Raw genomic sequence first — 17337 nt, 5'->3', positions numbered from 1 at the left:
CTGTAAACAAAGACTGTAGCAGCAGTGGAGAGGTGTTGCTGGAGCAGCGGCGGATGAGTATGAGCTCTTTTTAATTTTTGAACTTAACACAAGCCGCTAAAGAAATTTAGGCCCAGAATACCCCTTTGTAGGCACGATGCTCCTTTTTTTTTAAACACCCAATGACATGACCTTGGCATTTAGCTTTTGCTAATATCCGATAAAAAATATGTAAAAAAAAAATTCTAATGTATGTGCACCAAAAAGAAAAACTGTAAATAGGATTTTAGAAATACACTATCAAATAACCATTGAAAAACTTACATCTACTACAGGTTGATGGAATGTGGGGAAGCAAAAAATCTGCTAATCACTGGCAGTCCGACGGCTGGGATTCCCACCAGTCACTGGAGTGAAGGAGCTGGGACAATGTGTGGAGCACTGTGGACTATTCTGGAATGTTCCCTGCAGAGCAGCAATTTCCAACCAGCGCCATTCAGTTGGACAGTGCTTCTGTGTAACTGCGGGAACAAATCAAAGCTGAAGGGGCATTGTCACTCAAACAAACCTATTTCAACACCCTCATCACCTCGCTGTCCAATAACCCTAAACGTCTCTTTTGACACTTTCCAGTCCCTACTCAACCCAAGATTGCAGGCCCCAACCACGGATCTCCGCTCTGACGATCTTCAATGAAAAAATTGACCACATTCGACAGGAAATTATCTCCTAATCCCTTCATACCATGCACTGTCCTCCCTCCCCCACTGCATCTAGTTCACTCTCTGACTTTGAACCAGTTACAGAAGAAGAAGTAATCAGGCTCCTTGCATCTTCTCACCCAACCACTTGCACCAGTGACCCCATTCCGTCACATCTCCTTCAGTCCCTTTCCCCGGCTGTCACCTCTCACCTAACAAAAATATTCAACCTTTCTCTCACTTCCGGTATTTTTCCCTCCTCATTTAAGCATGCCATCATACATCCATTACTTAAAAAACCTTCCCTCGATCAAAACTGTGCCGCTAATTATAGACCTGTCTCTAATCTTTCCTTCATCTCTAAACTCCTCGAACGCCTGGTCCACTCCCGTCTTGCCCGCTATCTCTCAGATAACTCTCTTCTCGACCCTCTTCAATCTGGTTTCTGCTCTTTACACTCTACTGAAACTGCCCTCACCAAAGTCTCTAATGATCTAATAACAGCTAAATCTAATGGTCACTACTCCATGCTAATTCTCTTGGATCTCTCTGCCGCATTCGACACTGTGGATCATCAGCTCCTCCTCACTATGCTCCGCTCCATCGGCCTCAAGGACACCATTCTCTCCTGGTTCTCCTATCTCTCTTGACTGATCCTTCACTGTATCTTTTGCTGGTTCCTCCTCCTCTCACCTTCCCCTTACTATAGGGGTTCCTCAAGGATCAGTCCTAGGCCCCCTCCTCTTCTCTTTGTATACCGCCCCTATTGGACAAACAATCAGTAGATTTGGGTTCCAGTACCATCTCTATGCTGACGACACCCAATTATACACTTCTTCTCCAGATATCACGCCTGCCTTTTTAGAAAACACCAGTGATTGTCTTGCCGCTGTCTCTAACATCATGTCCTCCCTCTATCTGAAACTGAACCTGTCAAAAACTGAACTCCTCGTGTTTTCTCCCTCTACTAACCTACCTTTGCCTGACCTTGCCATCTCCGTTACATTACTCCAAAGCAACATTCCCGCTGCCTTGGGGTCATACTTGATTCCGAGCTTTCATTCACCCCCCACATCAGATCACTGGCTCACTCTTCTTATCTGCATCTCAAAAACATTTCTAGAATTCGCCCTTTTCTTACTTTCGACTCTGCAAAACTCTTACTGTTTCACTTATTCATTCTCGTCTGGACTATTGTAACTCTCTACTAATCGGCCTCCCTCTTACCAAACTCTCCCAGCTCCAATCTGTCCTGAATGCTGCTGCCAGGATCATATTCCTCACCAACCGTTACACCGATGCCTCTACCTTGTGCCAGTCATTACACTGGCTACCCATCCACTCCAGAATCCAGTACAAAACTACTACCCTCATCCACAAAGCTCTCCATGGCTCAGCACCACCCTACATCTCCTCTCTGTCTCAGTCTACCACCCTACCCGTGCCCTCCGCTCCGCTAATGACCTCAGGTTAGCATCCTCAATAATCAGAACCTCCCACTCCCGTCTCCAAGACTTTACACGTGCTTACGATTAATCCCCAATCACCACAGTTTTAAGCGTGCCCTGAAAGCTAATTTGTTCAGATTGGCCTACCGCCTCAATGCATTAACCTAACTATCCCTGTGTGGCCCATTCAAAAAAAAAACTTAAACCATAATCAGGTTCCTCGCATCATGTTCTCATACGCTTTATACAGTTAATAGCCCTCTGTGTCTGTACTGCAACATACTTAGGGTAAGTTCACACAGGACTTTTTTGCTGCGTATTTTTGCTGTTTTTTTATGCTAATTTTCAGCTGCTTATAGGTGCGTTTTTGGTGCGTTTTTTGTTGCGTATTTGGTGCATTTTTTTGGTGCGTTTTTTTTTTCTCTTTTTCCAGGCTAATGTCTTTGGATTTGCAGCAGCAAAAATGCAGCTAATAATGATACCTGCGTTTTTGCTGCGTTTTTTTCAACACCCATTCAAGTCAATGGGTGAAAAAATCCAGCAAAAACGCTGAAAGAAGTGACATGCTCTATGTCAAAAAAACGCAGCAAAGCACAAAATACTGATCAAACAAAAACCATTGTGTGTGCATGAGATTTCTGAAATCTCATAGGCTTTGCTGGTACTGTGAAAAGCAGCTGAAAATTAGCATAAATAAACGCAGCAAAAATACGCAGCAAAAAAGTCCTGTGTGAACTTACCCTTAGGCAGTGAACTGGTTCATGCAGCTTTACATGAACACCTGATCCTTAAGGCCTCGTCTCACATAGCAATTTACCAACGATCACGACCAGCGATACGACCTGGCCGTGATCGTTGGTAAGTCGTTGTGTGGTCGCTGGGGAGCTGTCACACAGACCGCTCTCTCCAGCGACCAACGATCAGGGGAACGACTTCGGCATCGTTGAAACTGTCTTCAACGATGCCGAAGTCCCCCTGCAGCACCCGGGTAACCAGGGTAAACATCGGGTTACTAAGTGCAGGGCCGCGCTTAGTAACCCGATGTTTACCCTGGTTACCAGCGTAATTGTAAAAAAAAAAAAAACAGTACATACTCACCATCTGATGTCCGTCAGGTCCCTTGCCGTCTGCTTCCCACACTGACTGAGCGCCGCAAAGTGAAAGTGAAAGTACAGCACAGCGGTGACGTCACCGCTGCGCTCTGCTCTCACTGTACGGCGGCACTCAGTCAGAGCAGGAAGCAGACGGCAAGGGACCTGACGGACATCAGATGGTCAGTATGTACTGTTTGTTTTTTTTTTACATTTACGCTGGTAACCAGGGTAAACATCGGGTTACTAAGCGCGGCCCTGCGCTTAGTAACCCGATGTTTACCCTGGTTACCAGTGAAGACATCGCTGGATCGGTGTCACACACACCAATTCAGCGATTGTCAGCGGGACCTCAATGACCAAAAAACGGCCCAGGCCATTCCGACACGACCAGCGATCTCGCAGCAGGGGCCTGGTCGCTGGTACGTGTCACACATAGCGAGATCGCTACTGAGGTCGCTGTTGCGTGACAAAACTTGTGACTCAGGAGCGATCTCGCTAGCGATCTCGCTATGTGTGACGGGGGCTTTACACTATGGCTGGTCCGAACAAGTAAAGCAATTGTTACCATCCACCTCGTGTCTCCCCTTTTCCTCATAGTTTGTAAGCTTGCGAGCAGGGCCCTCACTCCTCTTGGTATCTGTTTTGAACTGTGATTTCTGTTATGCTGTAATATCTATTGTCTGTACATGTCCCCTCTGTAATTTGTAAAGTGCTGCGGAATATGTTAGCGATATATAAATAAAATTATTATTATTATAATGGCATGAACTAATAAGAACTCTTCCCTGGCCTGGGGAAAATCCTTCTAAGGGCTAAAAGCAGCTAGGCCCTAAAAGGGTAAGACTATGAGATGCTTACATTGTTTGGATGTCTTCATACCTATAAGGCCATGTTACATTATGAGATTCCGCTGCCTTTTTTGTTACGATTTTTGAAAATTTCAAAAAAATCCTAGCAACAAAACGCAATGTGATCACATCATGTGAACATGGCCTAATAGGCATCAAGTTTATCATGTCCAACTACTAAGAATCTGAATTGCACAAGATGGATTTGTGTCTTCTGGTCATTGTTGGTAATTGATACTATGGAAATGACAGTACTACGGTATCTCTTTTTGTTGTTTTTAGGCATTTGCTAAAGAAGGAGCAAAGGTGATAGCAACGGATGTCAATGAAGAGAAATTGAAGGCTCTAGAATCGTACAAAGGTTGTTACCGCCACTTCATTGTGAATTACACCCCCAAATTGATGTCATAGGGTTTCCCAAATGAAGGGGATGCCAGATGATCATTTATCTGTTGCTGGGGTTGGCTTTGCAATACATTGTAATTGGTCCTGTAAATCTGACCTCAGACATTGGGGCATATTTATCAAGCTAAATGTGCCAGGATCCTGAATATGCAAATTGTCGTTTCAGAGAGGAAGAGGGCTTGAACTCTAGTGCCACCTGTTGGCGCTTAAGCCTCCTCATACTGGCATGACAGACCTGGCATGTCACTCTCCACAAGGAGAAACCTTACCTCTTAGATCCCAGAATCCTGGAGTAATTTGTGCCAAAAAACTGTCTTATGTGACTTGAAACCCATATTTGTGTTTTAGACACTTTTTCGACTTTTCTGACCTCACTGAAAGGGGCTTAGGTTAGTATGCACCAGCAACTATACCAAGATTGGGGCATGCATTTCTGGCACAAAGTAAGCCAACTAATAGGTGGTGACACATTTATCAAACAGTATGAACCACTGTGATAGTTCTGGGGCATTTTAAGATTGGCTCGTCTGTTTGCACTGACTAAGAGTTAAGGTCCATTTTTACCCAAACTGACCGACAGCACCACCAAATGCCGGTTGATTGGTAACACGGTCCTCTTAATAGCCTGTGTACACAGGCAGACCGCAGTAAGCGATGTGCACTGAACAACCTGTCATAGATGATTGTTCTCGGTAGAGTGATGCTCTGTGAAAACCACAAGATCATTTCAGCTGATGAACAAGCGGTTTGCTCCTTCATCAGGTGACAACTGCCTGTTAATACTGAAAGATTACCATGAAACGAGCATCCCTAGGAACTCTTGTTCATGATAACCTTGCAGTGTAAATGCATCTTTAGACAGTTTAGCTAATTATGTCCCATTGTTTACAAGTACTGCGCAGTAATACATAGGCTACAGGGGGAACCGTGCTTATTTTTCCATTCTCAACAGGGTGGGCCATTTTATGGATACACCTAAATAAAAGGGGAATGGTTGGTGATATCAACTTCCTGTTTGTGGCACATTAGTATATAGGAGGGGCAAAACTTTTCAAGATGGGTGGTGACCATGGCGGCCATTTTGAAGTCGGCCATTTTGGATCCAACTTTATTTTTTCCAATGGGAAGAGGGTCATGTGACACATCAAACTTATTGATAATTTCACAAGAAAAGCAATAGTGCTTGGTTTTAACGTAACTTTATTCTTTCATGAGTTATTTACAAGTTTATGACCACTTATAAAATGTGTTCAAAGTGCTGCCCATTGTGTTGGATTGTCAATGCAACCCTCTTCTCCCACTCTTGACTCACTGATAGCAACACCGCAGAAGAAATGCTAGCACAGGCTTCCAGTATCCATTGTTTCAAATGCTGCACATCTTGTATTGTAAGGCAATTGTCTATGCTGTGAAGACCCGGCAGGGAGCTTGACCATACATCACATCGTTACATCGTTACAGTGTCTGGTCTTAAACTACAAGTCTGCAGTCACTGTGAGAGTTCTCCAGTGCTGGCGTCACAAGAGGAGGGGGCTTGACCGTAAGTATGCGATTTGCATACATAGTCACATGCCAACTAGACTGTATCTGGCCTCGCTCAATGAAAGTATATTGAGTGAGGCCAGATATAGTCTAGTTTGAATGTCTAGTGAAGTGTGCAAATATCTTAAATGCAGTCAAATTATAGCTCGATGCTGGCATTGGAGAATCCTCACAGCGCGCATTGTGCACGATATGAAGATTCACAAATTTGCAGTCGCATAGTGACTGCAGACTTGTAGTTTAAGACTGGACAACCCCTCTAGCACATGGAGCAGCAGTTATGTACAGGGATAGTAAATGTCTTCAATGGCTCACTGGGCCAACATTTTAAGTTAAGTGATGGACTACCACAACCAGTCTTGTTCCAATGATGGCACTTATCATCTTCATCCTACACCTCCTCCCCATCATCCTCAATGTATATGGCCGCATCCCCAAAACAACAGGGCAGATGGTTACATCCACTTTCCCCCTTTACTTTTTTTCTTTCTTCTAAGCTTAAGTACTGCTAAGCTATTTAACAGTATAAGAGCATGGGCGACAAAAGCCATGCAACGGATGAGTTGCTCCTCTTTATCAAGGAGCAAGTCTTGTCCTCGATGGCTCCTCTTCAGTTGTAACTGGGCATCTTTGTAAGCGACAAAGTGATGGAATTCAACACTGCATATGCTGGAGCATCTGTACGAACAGCGTAAAGCTGTGACTGATTATAACATACAGCAGCAAACTGGAGCATGAATTACTTTGAAATCTGCCATTGGCAGCGGATCAGGGACTCTTGTCGCCTACTGAGGCTCTTCAAAGAGGCAACTAAATTTGTCAGTAGAGAGAACTGTATGGAAAAAAATATTTAAAGAGACACATCAAAGAACAGCTATGTGCACACCGAAATACATAAAATAATGCATCAGCTTTCTTGTACTTTTTATCTTAGGACAAATATTACAAACATTTAAGCTGATAAGCAACAACAAGCAAATAAATAATGCAGTCCTGTATTCACACTTCCCAAAGATATTGGGTATACTGATGCCCATCCATATGCCTATTTTATTTGGTAGGGAGAACTATGGCATTGACTATGCCACAACCCTCATAGTTTGGAAAAAACGGATACTTTTACGTTATGTTCACTGCTGTCCTGGGGCTGTTATGGACCCTCAGGGACAATGTTATATGCAGCAGTATGACGAAGAGCAGCAGCTGTTGATTGGAGACTACTAAATCACTAAAAAGAATTTGTATACAATTTCCTCTAGGTATTCAGACAAGAGTGTTAGATGTCACTAAGAAGGAGCAGATTGAAAAACTGTGCCTGGAAATTGACAGAATTGATGTTCTGTTCAATGTAGCTGGGTAAGTAAATTGGACCCTCTATATGTCTAACATCCTTTATCTCCCCGTGTACTGTATATGTCCTGGGATGCATTGACTCATATAGAATTCCGTCACAATGTAGGCCTTTTACGTGTGACGTTAACAAATATTCCAATCTACAATTCCTATATGTAATCCTGTAGGCTTTCAAAATGTCACACGAGCTTTAAAAGGATATATTTGCCAATAATCATTTGTCCATTGGATGGGTGGTAATAATTATGTCACCCCTACTTTTTCCATCTGGCCTGGAGTAGTTAATTGGAGCGCAACTCAATCCTTCAGTTATCTTTGAAATGGCTGGGAACGTACTCAAGTGGATCTTCATACAACTTCTTCTGCCCATATTCTGGCAGCTCAGGACGGCCCAGGGCTGCGTGTTCTGGGAATCAGTTGAAGTCTCACTGTTGGGATCTAGCATTTATCCAGTGGATAAATCAAAATTGGGTGTAGCCAGAATATGCCTTTAAAAGGAGTGTTCTAAAGGTATCTCCTCTGCCTCCCGCTCTTAGTTGCGCTCCTCAGTTTGGACTAGTGGCATTTTTCACCCCTGGACAGAATTGAGCTCTCTTCCATGATGCTTGCAGAGGCAACTTTGCCATAAGAATCACTTTAAAGTTCTTACACGTTGGCATGTTATGCCTGTAAGTGCGGTGAAATTGCAAAAAACAATGTGCAATTCCACAATTGTTTTTGCTTTTTTATCATGTTCACTAAATGTTAAAACTGACCTGCATTTTTTATATATATATATTTTAATTGTTTTATTTTGAATGGGGGGTGATTTGAACAATTTTTTTTTTTTTTAAACATTTTTTTTTTTTTTTTTTTTTTTACTTTACACTTGCTTCAGTAGTCTCCATGGGAGTAATTAGGAAAACACGGCACTTCAGGAAATCTGGTAGTGCACAAGTAGGATAACCAAATCTGTCAGCTGCGATGTAGAAATACTTGGTTCTCATATAGGTGTATTCAAGAACTTATTTATTGAATGAAGAAATTCCAGGAAATTAAGAGACGTTTCAGTCAGTACCCGACCTTCATCAGTCGTCTGGATAGAGGCGATCTGTGTGGAAGCGTTCTGTGTGAAAATCTGCAGTGTCAGGAAGCGCCCAAAGGGGTTAAAAAAAAATTCTCAGAAAACAATGCAGGAAGCCTCCAGCACAATCCTAATTTTCTCTATCGCTTCATTGGGGGACACCGGAAACCATGGGTGTATGCTGCTGCCACTAGGAGGCCGACACTATGCACAAAAAAAAGTTAGCGCCTCCTCAGCAGTGTACACCAAAGGTATAAACAATTACAGAAAGAGGTGCAACAGAAGCCAATGGCAAAGTATTCAAAGTATCCACCAGAAGGGTAAAGGAAATCTGCAATCTATGTAAGGGTATGTGCACACGTTCATGATTTTTCGCGTTTTTTTCGCGATAAAAACGCATAAAAAGCGCATACATATGCATCCTATCATTTAGAATGCATTCCGCAATTTTTGTGCTCATGATGCGTTTTTTTTCCGCAAAAAAAACACATCGCAGTAAAAAAAAAAAAAGACCAGCATGTTCATTAACCCCTTCACCCCCGGAGCTTTTTTCGTTTTCGTTTTTCGCTCCCCTCCTTCCCAGAGCCATAACTTTTTTATTTTTCTGTCAATATGGCCATGTGAGGGCTTATTTTTTGCGGGACGAGATGTACTTTTGAACGATACCATTCGTTTTACCATGCCGAGTAACAGAAAACGGGAAAGAAAATTCCAAGTGTGATGAAATTGCAAAAAAAGTGCAATCTCACACTTGTTTTTTGTTTGGCTTTTTTGCTAGGTTCACCAAATGCTAAAACTAACCTGCCATTATGATTCTCCAGTTCATTACACCTAACATGTCTAGGTTATTTTTTATCTAAGGCTGGTTTCACATTTGCGTTTTTTGCCGCTGCGTTTTAGCGCAAAAAAAGCATGCGTTTTTTTTCCTATATTTAACATTAAAAACGCATGCGTTTTTTTGCATGCGTTTTGCCGCGTTTGTCGACGCATGCGTCTTTTCTATGCTTGCGTTTGGTTGCAGAAATGCAACATGTAGTAATTTCTAGAGGCGTTTTTTTGCCACAAAAAACGCATGCGTTTTTTGCGGCAAAAAAACTTATTGTTGCCTATGTAAACGCATGCGTTTTTATAGAAAAAAACAAGGATACACACTGCTAAGCCACCCCCCACCATCAAGGTGATAAAGGGATCCAAACCCTAACCCTACCCCTAACCCTAGAGATCCTAACCCTACCCCTAACCCTAGGGATCCTAACCCTACCCCTAACCCTAGGGATCCTAACCCTACCCCTAACCCTAGGGATCCTAAGCCTAACCCTAACCCTAGCTATTTCTATTTATAGTGGGTTTTCTTGTAGATTTTGATAATTGGCAGCTGTCACACACTTCTCAGCATGCGTTTCAAAAACGCAAACGCAGGAAAAAACGCATGTAAACGCGGCAAAACGCCGTGTTTTTTTTACAGCATGCAAAAACGCATGCGTCTAAAAAACGCAGCGTTTGCACGCGTTTACATGCGTTTTTTCACCACCTGCGTTTGCGTTTAAAATGCTGCGTTTTTAAACGCAAATGTGAAACTAGCCTAAGTGGTGAAAAAAAATTCCAAAGTTTGCTACAAAAAAAACAAAAATTACGCGATTTTCCGATACCCGTAGCGTCTCCAATTTTCGTGATCTGGGGTCAGGTGAGGGCTTATTTATTTATTTTTTTTAATAAATTCTTTATTTATAACAGGCACTGAAAACATTACAAGCAAATAATAGTAGAAAAGTTAAAGGGAACCTGTCACCTGAATTTGGCGGGACCAGTTTTGGGTCATATGGGCGTGGTTTTCGGGTGTTTGATTCACCCTTTCCTTACACGCTGGCTGCATGCTGGCTGCAATATTGGATTGAAGTTCATTCTCTGTCCTCCGGAGTACACGCCACTGCAAGGCAATCTTGCCTTGCGCAGGCGTGTACTCCGGAGGACAGAGAATGAACTTCAATCCAATATTGCGGCCAGCATGCAGCCAGCGGGTAAGGAAAGGGTGAATCAAACACTTGAAAACCCCGCCCATATGACCCAAAACTGGTCCCGCCAAATTCAGGTGACAGGTTCCCTTTAAGTCTTGACAGTTTGTGTAAACAATAAGCAAACCGAAATAGGTAACATTAGGAAAAGGGAAAAAAGAAAAGAAAAGGGGGGGGGGGGGAGAAGGGGGGGAAGTTATTAGGGAGAGGAGGAGGGCACAACTGGAAGGGAAGTCAGAAGGAAAAATATGGGAAAAGGGGGGAAATAAGGGAGATAATAAAAGTATAAAGAACAAATCTAGTACACATATGAGCCTTTCTTCAGGATAGACACGACTGTAGCAGTTTAATCACCAAAGGAGGAGAAAACATATAAGGGGCAATGTTATGGCATACCAGCTCTTATTGTTTTCCAGGGAAGCCCGGTTGCCAAGAAGCGGTCATGGGCATGCATCTCCCAGCTTGAGAGTTCCTCCAACCTATAGATGTGCTCTACCTTGGCAAACCACTCTCCCATCGTTGGGGGGATCTCGCTCTTCCAGTGGATAGTTATTAAGTGTTTAGCAGCGTTTAGCAATAAAGGGAGAAGACCGTGTTTAGCCTGTCTGAAGTTGCTCGTCGGGCATGAGAGGATTGCCTCGAAGGGCAGCAAACTAGCTTCAATGAGATTTTGCTGTTTTAGGAAAAGGTCTATCTCCTCCCAAAAATTTCTAATCCGTGGGCAATCCCAAAATATGTGTGCATGGTTACCTTGATGAGCGTGGCATCTCCAACAGAGGTCAGAGTCCAATAAGCCTAAATGATGGAGTTTCACCGGAGTCAAATGCCATCTGGTTAATATTTTGTATGAGTTTTATTGTAATAAGATACAATGCGAGAAACCTCGGGCATGCCTCAATATTTTAGAGATTTGATCATCAGAAAATTTTATACTAAATTCGGATTCCCACGAATAAATGAAAGAGGGTTTGAAGTCCTGAGAGGGAGAGATGAGCCGGGAGTACATGCGTGATATAATTCTAGATCTAACTAAACCTGTTTTAAACATGAGGTCTAACCATGACCAACTGGGTTTATGGGGGAATTGTCGTCTAAATTGTAGTAGGGTACGCTTAAAATGTTCTTGAAGAAAGTTTTTTGGGGAGGATGAAGCACTGTTGGGCCAAATGTCGTTTTTGAGAATCTTTTCATCATAGAAATTATTAAGAGTATCCTTAGGAAGTCCTGACCATAGGTTGTATGAGTCCTTGAAATTAGGGTTAACAAGATAAGGGATGGCCACAATAGGGGTAAAGGTGAGGGCTTATTTTTTGCGTGCCAAGCTGGCGTTCTTAATGATACTATTTTGGTGCAGATATGTTCTTTTGATCGCCCGTTATTGCATTTTAATACAATGTCGCGGCGATCAAAAAAACGTAATTTTGACGTTTTGATTTTTTTTCTCGCTACGCCATTTAGCGGTCACGTTAATCCTATGTTTTTATTGATAGATCGGGCGATTCTGAACGCGGCGATACCAAATATGTGTATGTTTGATTTTTTTTTAAAATTGTTTTATTTTGTTTTATTTTTATATTTTTAATTTTTTTTTTTTTTTTTTAATTTTGGCATGCTTTAATAGCCTCCATAGGAGGCTAGAAGCATGCACAACTCGATCGCCTCTGCTACATAGAGGTGAAGTACAGATCACCTCTATGTAGCAGAAATGCAGGTGTACTTTGAACGCCGACCACAGGGTGGCGCTTAAAGCAATCGGCCATCAACAACCATAGAGGTCTGAAGGAGACCTCTGGTTGTTATGGCAATGCACCGATGACCCCCGATCATGTGACGGGGGTCAGCGGTGCGAGAACTTCCGGCCGCGCGGCCGGGAGCGCTAGTTAAATGCCGCTGTCAGCTCTTGACGGCGGCATTTAACTAGTTAATGGGCGCAAGCAGATCGCGATTCCGCTCGCGCTCATTGCGCGCACATGTCAGCTGTACAAAACAACTGACATGTCGCGGCTTTGAGGTGGGTTCACCGCCGGAGCCCACCTCAAAGCAGGGGATCTGCCAGCTGAAGTACTATTCCGTCAGCTGGCAGAAAGGGGTTAATTTTGCGGATTTTTCACGTTTTTCCCGCTATTTAATGCATTGGGAAAGCTCCGGGGAAAAACACGCAAAAAAACGCGAAAACAACGCATGCGGATTTCTGGCAGAAATGTCCGGTTTTTGTCAGGAAATTTCTGCAAGAAATCCTTAACGTGTGCACATACCCTTAAGCATCTGAAATGTTGATGATGATACTTTTGTATAATACGTCTGTTTTTCCATTGTCTAGATATTCATTGCTGAATGTTTATGCAAATGAGCGTGCAAAGTGCAGGGAGCATGGCCAGCACTTCGGTCCATCTGCATCCCGCACATGTAATAACAAGGCCTCGACTTATTCCAGCCAGAAAGGGGAAACCCCATCTGTAGTATTTGCAGAAAATAATGCAAAAGCACAAAGAAAAGTAGCATCTCCATTTTTCGGGATCTCGAGTCGGGTCAGGGATTATTTTTTGCGTGCCGAGCTGATGTTTTTAATGATACCATTGTGGTGGAGATACGTTCTTTTGATCGCCCATTATTGCATTTTAATGCAATGTCGCAGCAACCAAAAAAACGTAATTCTGGCGTTTTGGAATTTTTTTCTCGCTACGCCATTTAGCGATCAGGTTAATCCTTTTTTATTGATAGATCGGGCGATTCTGAACTCGGCGATACCAAATATGTGTATGTTTGATTTTTTTTTTTTATTGTTTTATTTTGAATGGGGCAAAAGGGGGGTGATTTAAACTTTTATATTTTTTTTTTATCTTTTTTTCATATTTTTTAAACCATTTTTTTTTTTTTAACTTTTGCCATGCTTCCATAGCCTCCATGGGAGACTAGAAGCTGGCACAACTCGATCGGCTCTGCTACATAGGAGCGAAGCTCAGATCGCTCCTATGTAGCTGAATTCCTGCATTGCTATGAGCACAATCCGGCATCAACAACCATAAAGGTCTCAAGTAGACCTCTGGTTGTCATGCCGACACATCGCTGACCCCCGATCATGTGACAGGTGTCAGCGATGTGCTCATTTCCTGCCCGATGGCCGTAAGCGCTAGTTAACTGCCGCTGTCAGCGTTTGAGTTAATAGCGGCGGGTGGATCGCGATTCCACTAGCCGCTATTGCACGCACATGTCAGCTGTACAAAACAGCTGACATGTCGCGGCTTTGATGTGGGCTCAGCGCCGGAGCTCACATCAAAGGGGAGACACGAAATGGGCAGTACTAGTACGGCGCATGTTGTAAAGGGGTTAAAACGCTTACACAAAGCTTAAAAACAAGAGAAAAAACACCACAAGTAACAAACCCCCAACCATTTAATAGGAGATCATTCAAAAACCAATACTTGCCATTAGTACATTCTCTCCAAGGTCTTCCTTCAGTTGGTCCCTTTCTGACTGCAGACTCTGAATTGTGACCCTCAGCTCATTGCTTTCATTTGTCATAATTTCCATGTGTTGCTGAAGATGGAGAAGCTTTTCCTCAGACGTATCCTTTCTAGGTTCCGATCTCCCCCGAACCATCAACAGGCAAGTACGTGGAGCGTCCCTCCCGTATCCTTTCCCGCAACGTTGGATGCCAGCCCTGAGCTCATATTACGGGCGACGGTTCCTTCGCGTTCCGATCTCCGCCCTCCATAGCAGGCGACCACATGGAGTAGCCCTCCATCTACCTCTTCTGGACCCAGGTGCATAGCTGGACATATTATGTATGGTGTCCGTGCAGCCCCCCTCTGCATCACCACTGATATAGCGGATGACGCATGGCGGCAGAAGCTCTCCACCCCCTCCCTGACTATGGCAACGGTGGATTGAGCACCGGCCCACCGCAACTTCCGTGAGTACACTGCGGGGCCGAGGAGCTAGGGGGGTCCTGGTCCCCGGGGTATGGGAGGTCCGCACCTTAAGCCTGTGTCCGTGGGTGGTCCGTAGTGCGGCAACCCCACGAAGGAGTGCAGCTAATGATGACGCTAATAGCGGTCGCGGCACTGCAGGCCGCAACCGCAGAAGAAAAAAATAAATAAATAAAATTTCCCTCAATACAGGCTGGAGTTTTGGCCACGCCCACCGGCAGTTAGCCACGCCCACTTTTCCTGGCACTTCTCGTTCCCTGTGATGAGCTCCCACTTCCTGGTCTCGGCGGCCATCTTGGGACACCCACAGCCCTGATGCTGCAGCACTGCTCCAGCGTTTCCTATCACAGCCCTCAGGACTAGCGGTTTTCTCTGCCTACACTGGGGACCTGCCCTGGGGACTCAAGACACAGGACCTGGGTAAGCTGCAGACACAGAGCTTAACCCTTCCCCTGCTAGTAAGCGCGTTCCTCCAGGCTTTACTATGTCTCAACCAAAGCCTCACAAAAAGTCTGGGAAAACCCACACTGTATTTTTCGCTGCATGTACCTCTTGTAAGGTATCATTGCCCCGGGCTCACAATACTGCATTGTGCACAGCTTGTGAACCAGTGACTGCCCAGGAACCACCTGTTGTGGATACTTGACCCAGTGAGCCTAGTCCCCCTGAGTGGGCTACCTCCCTTTCCCGGTCTATGGCATCCCTGGCAAAAGCGTTAGACTCGTTCCGAGACCCTTCCTCTAATCAGGGCACTAATACGGATGACGCTTCCGATGGTCAGAACCCCTCATACTCCAGGAGTCGTACCTTGCCAAGGAGTTCTCACTCTTCCAGGAAAAGGATTCATGCCATATCCCCAGACCATCAACGGTTTTCGGGTTCTGAGAGCTCCATTTCTCGCTCCCCTTCCATTGGGGCTAGTAGAGAACTTGTTTCAGAGGACGATTCTGATACGTCCCTAGATCAGGAATTTCATCACGATCAGGAGACTCTCGACTCTCTAATTGAGTCAGTGAATAAGGCTTTGAGACTTGAGGAGGAACCCTTATCTAAGGCTACGTTCACATTTGCGTTGTGCGCCGCAGCGTCGGCGCCGCAACGCACAACGCAAATAAAAACGCAGCAAAACGCATGCACAACGCTGCGTTTTGCGCCGCATGCGTCGTTTTTTTCATTGAATTTGGACGCAGCAAAAATGCAACTTGCTGCGTCCTCTGCGCACCGACGCGGGCGCCGCAGCGACGCATGCGGCGCAAAACGCAAGTGCGCCGCATGTCCATGCGCCCCCATGTTAAATATAGGGGCGCATGACGCATGCGGCGCCGCTGCGGCGCCCGACGCTGCGGCGAGGACCGCAAATGTGAACGTAGCCTAAAACGGATCATGCCGTGTCCTTTAAGAGGACCAAACGAGCTTACAGAGTGTTCGCCACTCATCCCGAGTTTAAGCAAATTGTTGAATCTCACAGGATCCGTCCAGATAAACGATTCACAGGGCAGAAGCCTATGGAGTCCAAATATCCCTTTGCCCAGGATCTAAGAAAAGATTGGTCACAATCTCCCCCAGTAGATCCTCCGGTATCGCGCCTGGCTACAAAATCTGTTTTATCCTCCACAGAGGGCGCCTCTATTAAAAATCCAACCGATCGTCAGATCGTCAATATGGCGCTTTCAGCCTTTGAAACCTCAGCGGCCGCAATCTTTCCACCTTTTGCCACTACGTGGGTGGCTAAGGCTATGACCCACTGGGCTGAGGTCTTGTCTTCAGCAGTACTGGATACCAATCTTCCCCCCGAGATAGCAGACCTCGCTACTCAGATAGCCAGAGCTGGAGATTTTGTAGTGACCGCGTCCCTGGATGCCGCTGACTGCGCTTCTCAAGCAGCAGCAAATGCCATCACCATCCGAAGGTCCTTATGGCTCAGGGACTGGCGTGCGGGTTCTACTTCCAAAAAGTCATTGACTTCTCTCCCATATCAGAGCGGTCGCCTTTTTGGCGAAAAGCTCGACCAGTTAATTTCTGACGCCACTGGAGGGAAGAGTAAATTTGTTCCACAACAGAGACCCTCTCGGCCCTTTCGGAACCTGCAACCACAGGCTTGTTCCCGATTTTTTTCGTTACAACTCAAACTGGTCCTCTACTTCCACATCTCCCGGTTCCGGCCTGGCACAACGTGGAGACAGAGGTTCACAGGCCTCTTTTAAGCCTTCCCCTTCATGGAGAGGCAGGCCAAGGCAGCCGGTATCCAGAGGCGCCAGAACGGGCAGACCTTCCACACAATGACTCCCTGCGGTATCCGGGGGACACCCTCAAAGTAGGCGGCCGCCTGCTTTCCTTCAGTGCCGCGTGGCTCTCGGTCGTTCGCGACGAATGGGTCCGCGATCTAGTGTCCTCCGGATACAAGATAGATCTCTTATCTCGTCCTCCAAACCGTTTTTTCCTGTATTCTCCTCCCAGGGCAAAAGCATCAGAGTTCTTCAAAGCTATAAGCTCTCTGAGAAAAGACGGAGTTATTATTCCGGTCCCTCAAAGCGAAAGGTTTCAAGGTTTTTATTCAAACCTCTTCATTGTTCCAAAGAAGGACGGTACAGTATGGCCCATACTGGACCTACAACTGCTGAACAAGTTCGTCAGGGTACGACGGTTCCGGATGGAATCGCTTCGTTCTGTCATCGCCTCCATGGAAAAAGGCGAGTTCCTGGCGTCTATAGACATCCAGGACGCATACCTCCACATTCCTATTTTACCTTCTCACCAAAGGTTTCTTCGCTTCGCAGTTCAGGAAGATCACTTCCAATTCGTTGCTCTGCCCTTCGGCCTTGCCACCGCTCCCAGGGTATTCACCAAGGTCATGGCGGCTGCCGTGGCCATACTCCACACCCCGGGAGTGGTGGCGCTCCCGTATTTAGACGATACCCTCATCAAAGGCCCCTCATTCCAATCCTGCAAGGAAGCCATGGCCA

At 45.1% G+C, this 17337-nt stretch overlaps 1 protein-coding gene across 2 annotated transcripts in view; it reads left to right on the top strand.

The window, feature by feature from the left end:
• BDH2 (3-hydroxybutyrate dehydrogenase 2) overlaps positions 1–17337 on the top strand; it is a 47568-nt gene that overhangs the window by 14419 nt on the left and 15812 nt on the right. For both annotated transcript variants that reach the window (XM_077278090.1, XM_077278098.1), the window contains exons 3-4: positions 4353–4431; positions 7277–7373. In XM_077278090.1, the coding sequence (XP_077134205.1) occupies positions 4353–4431; positions 7277–7373 (176 nt within the window). The remainder of the gene's footprint in view (positions 1–4352; positions 4432–7276; positions 7374–17337) is intronic.

The sequence above is a fragment of the Ranitomeya variabilis genome, chromosome 1 (assembly GCF_051348905.1).
Source record: "Ranitomeya variabilis isolate aRanVar5 chromosome 1, aRanVar5.hap1, whole genome shotgun sequence".
Classification (NCBI taxonomy): domain Eukaryota; kingdom Metazoa; phylum Chordata; class Amphibia; order Anura; family Dendrobatidae; genus Ranitomeya; species Ranitomeya variabilis.
The sequence above is the reverse complement of the archived record's forward strand: the minus strand, read 5'-3'. Positions and strand labels throughout refer to the sequence as shown.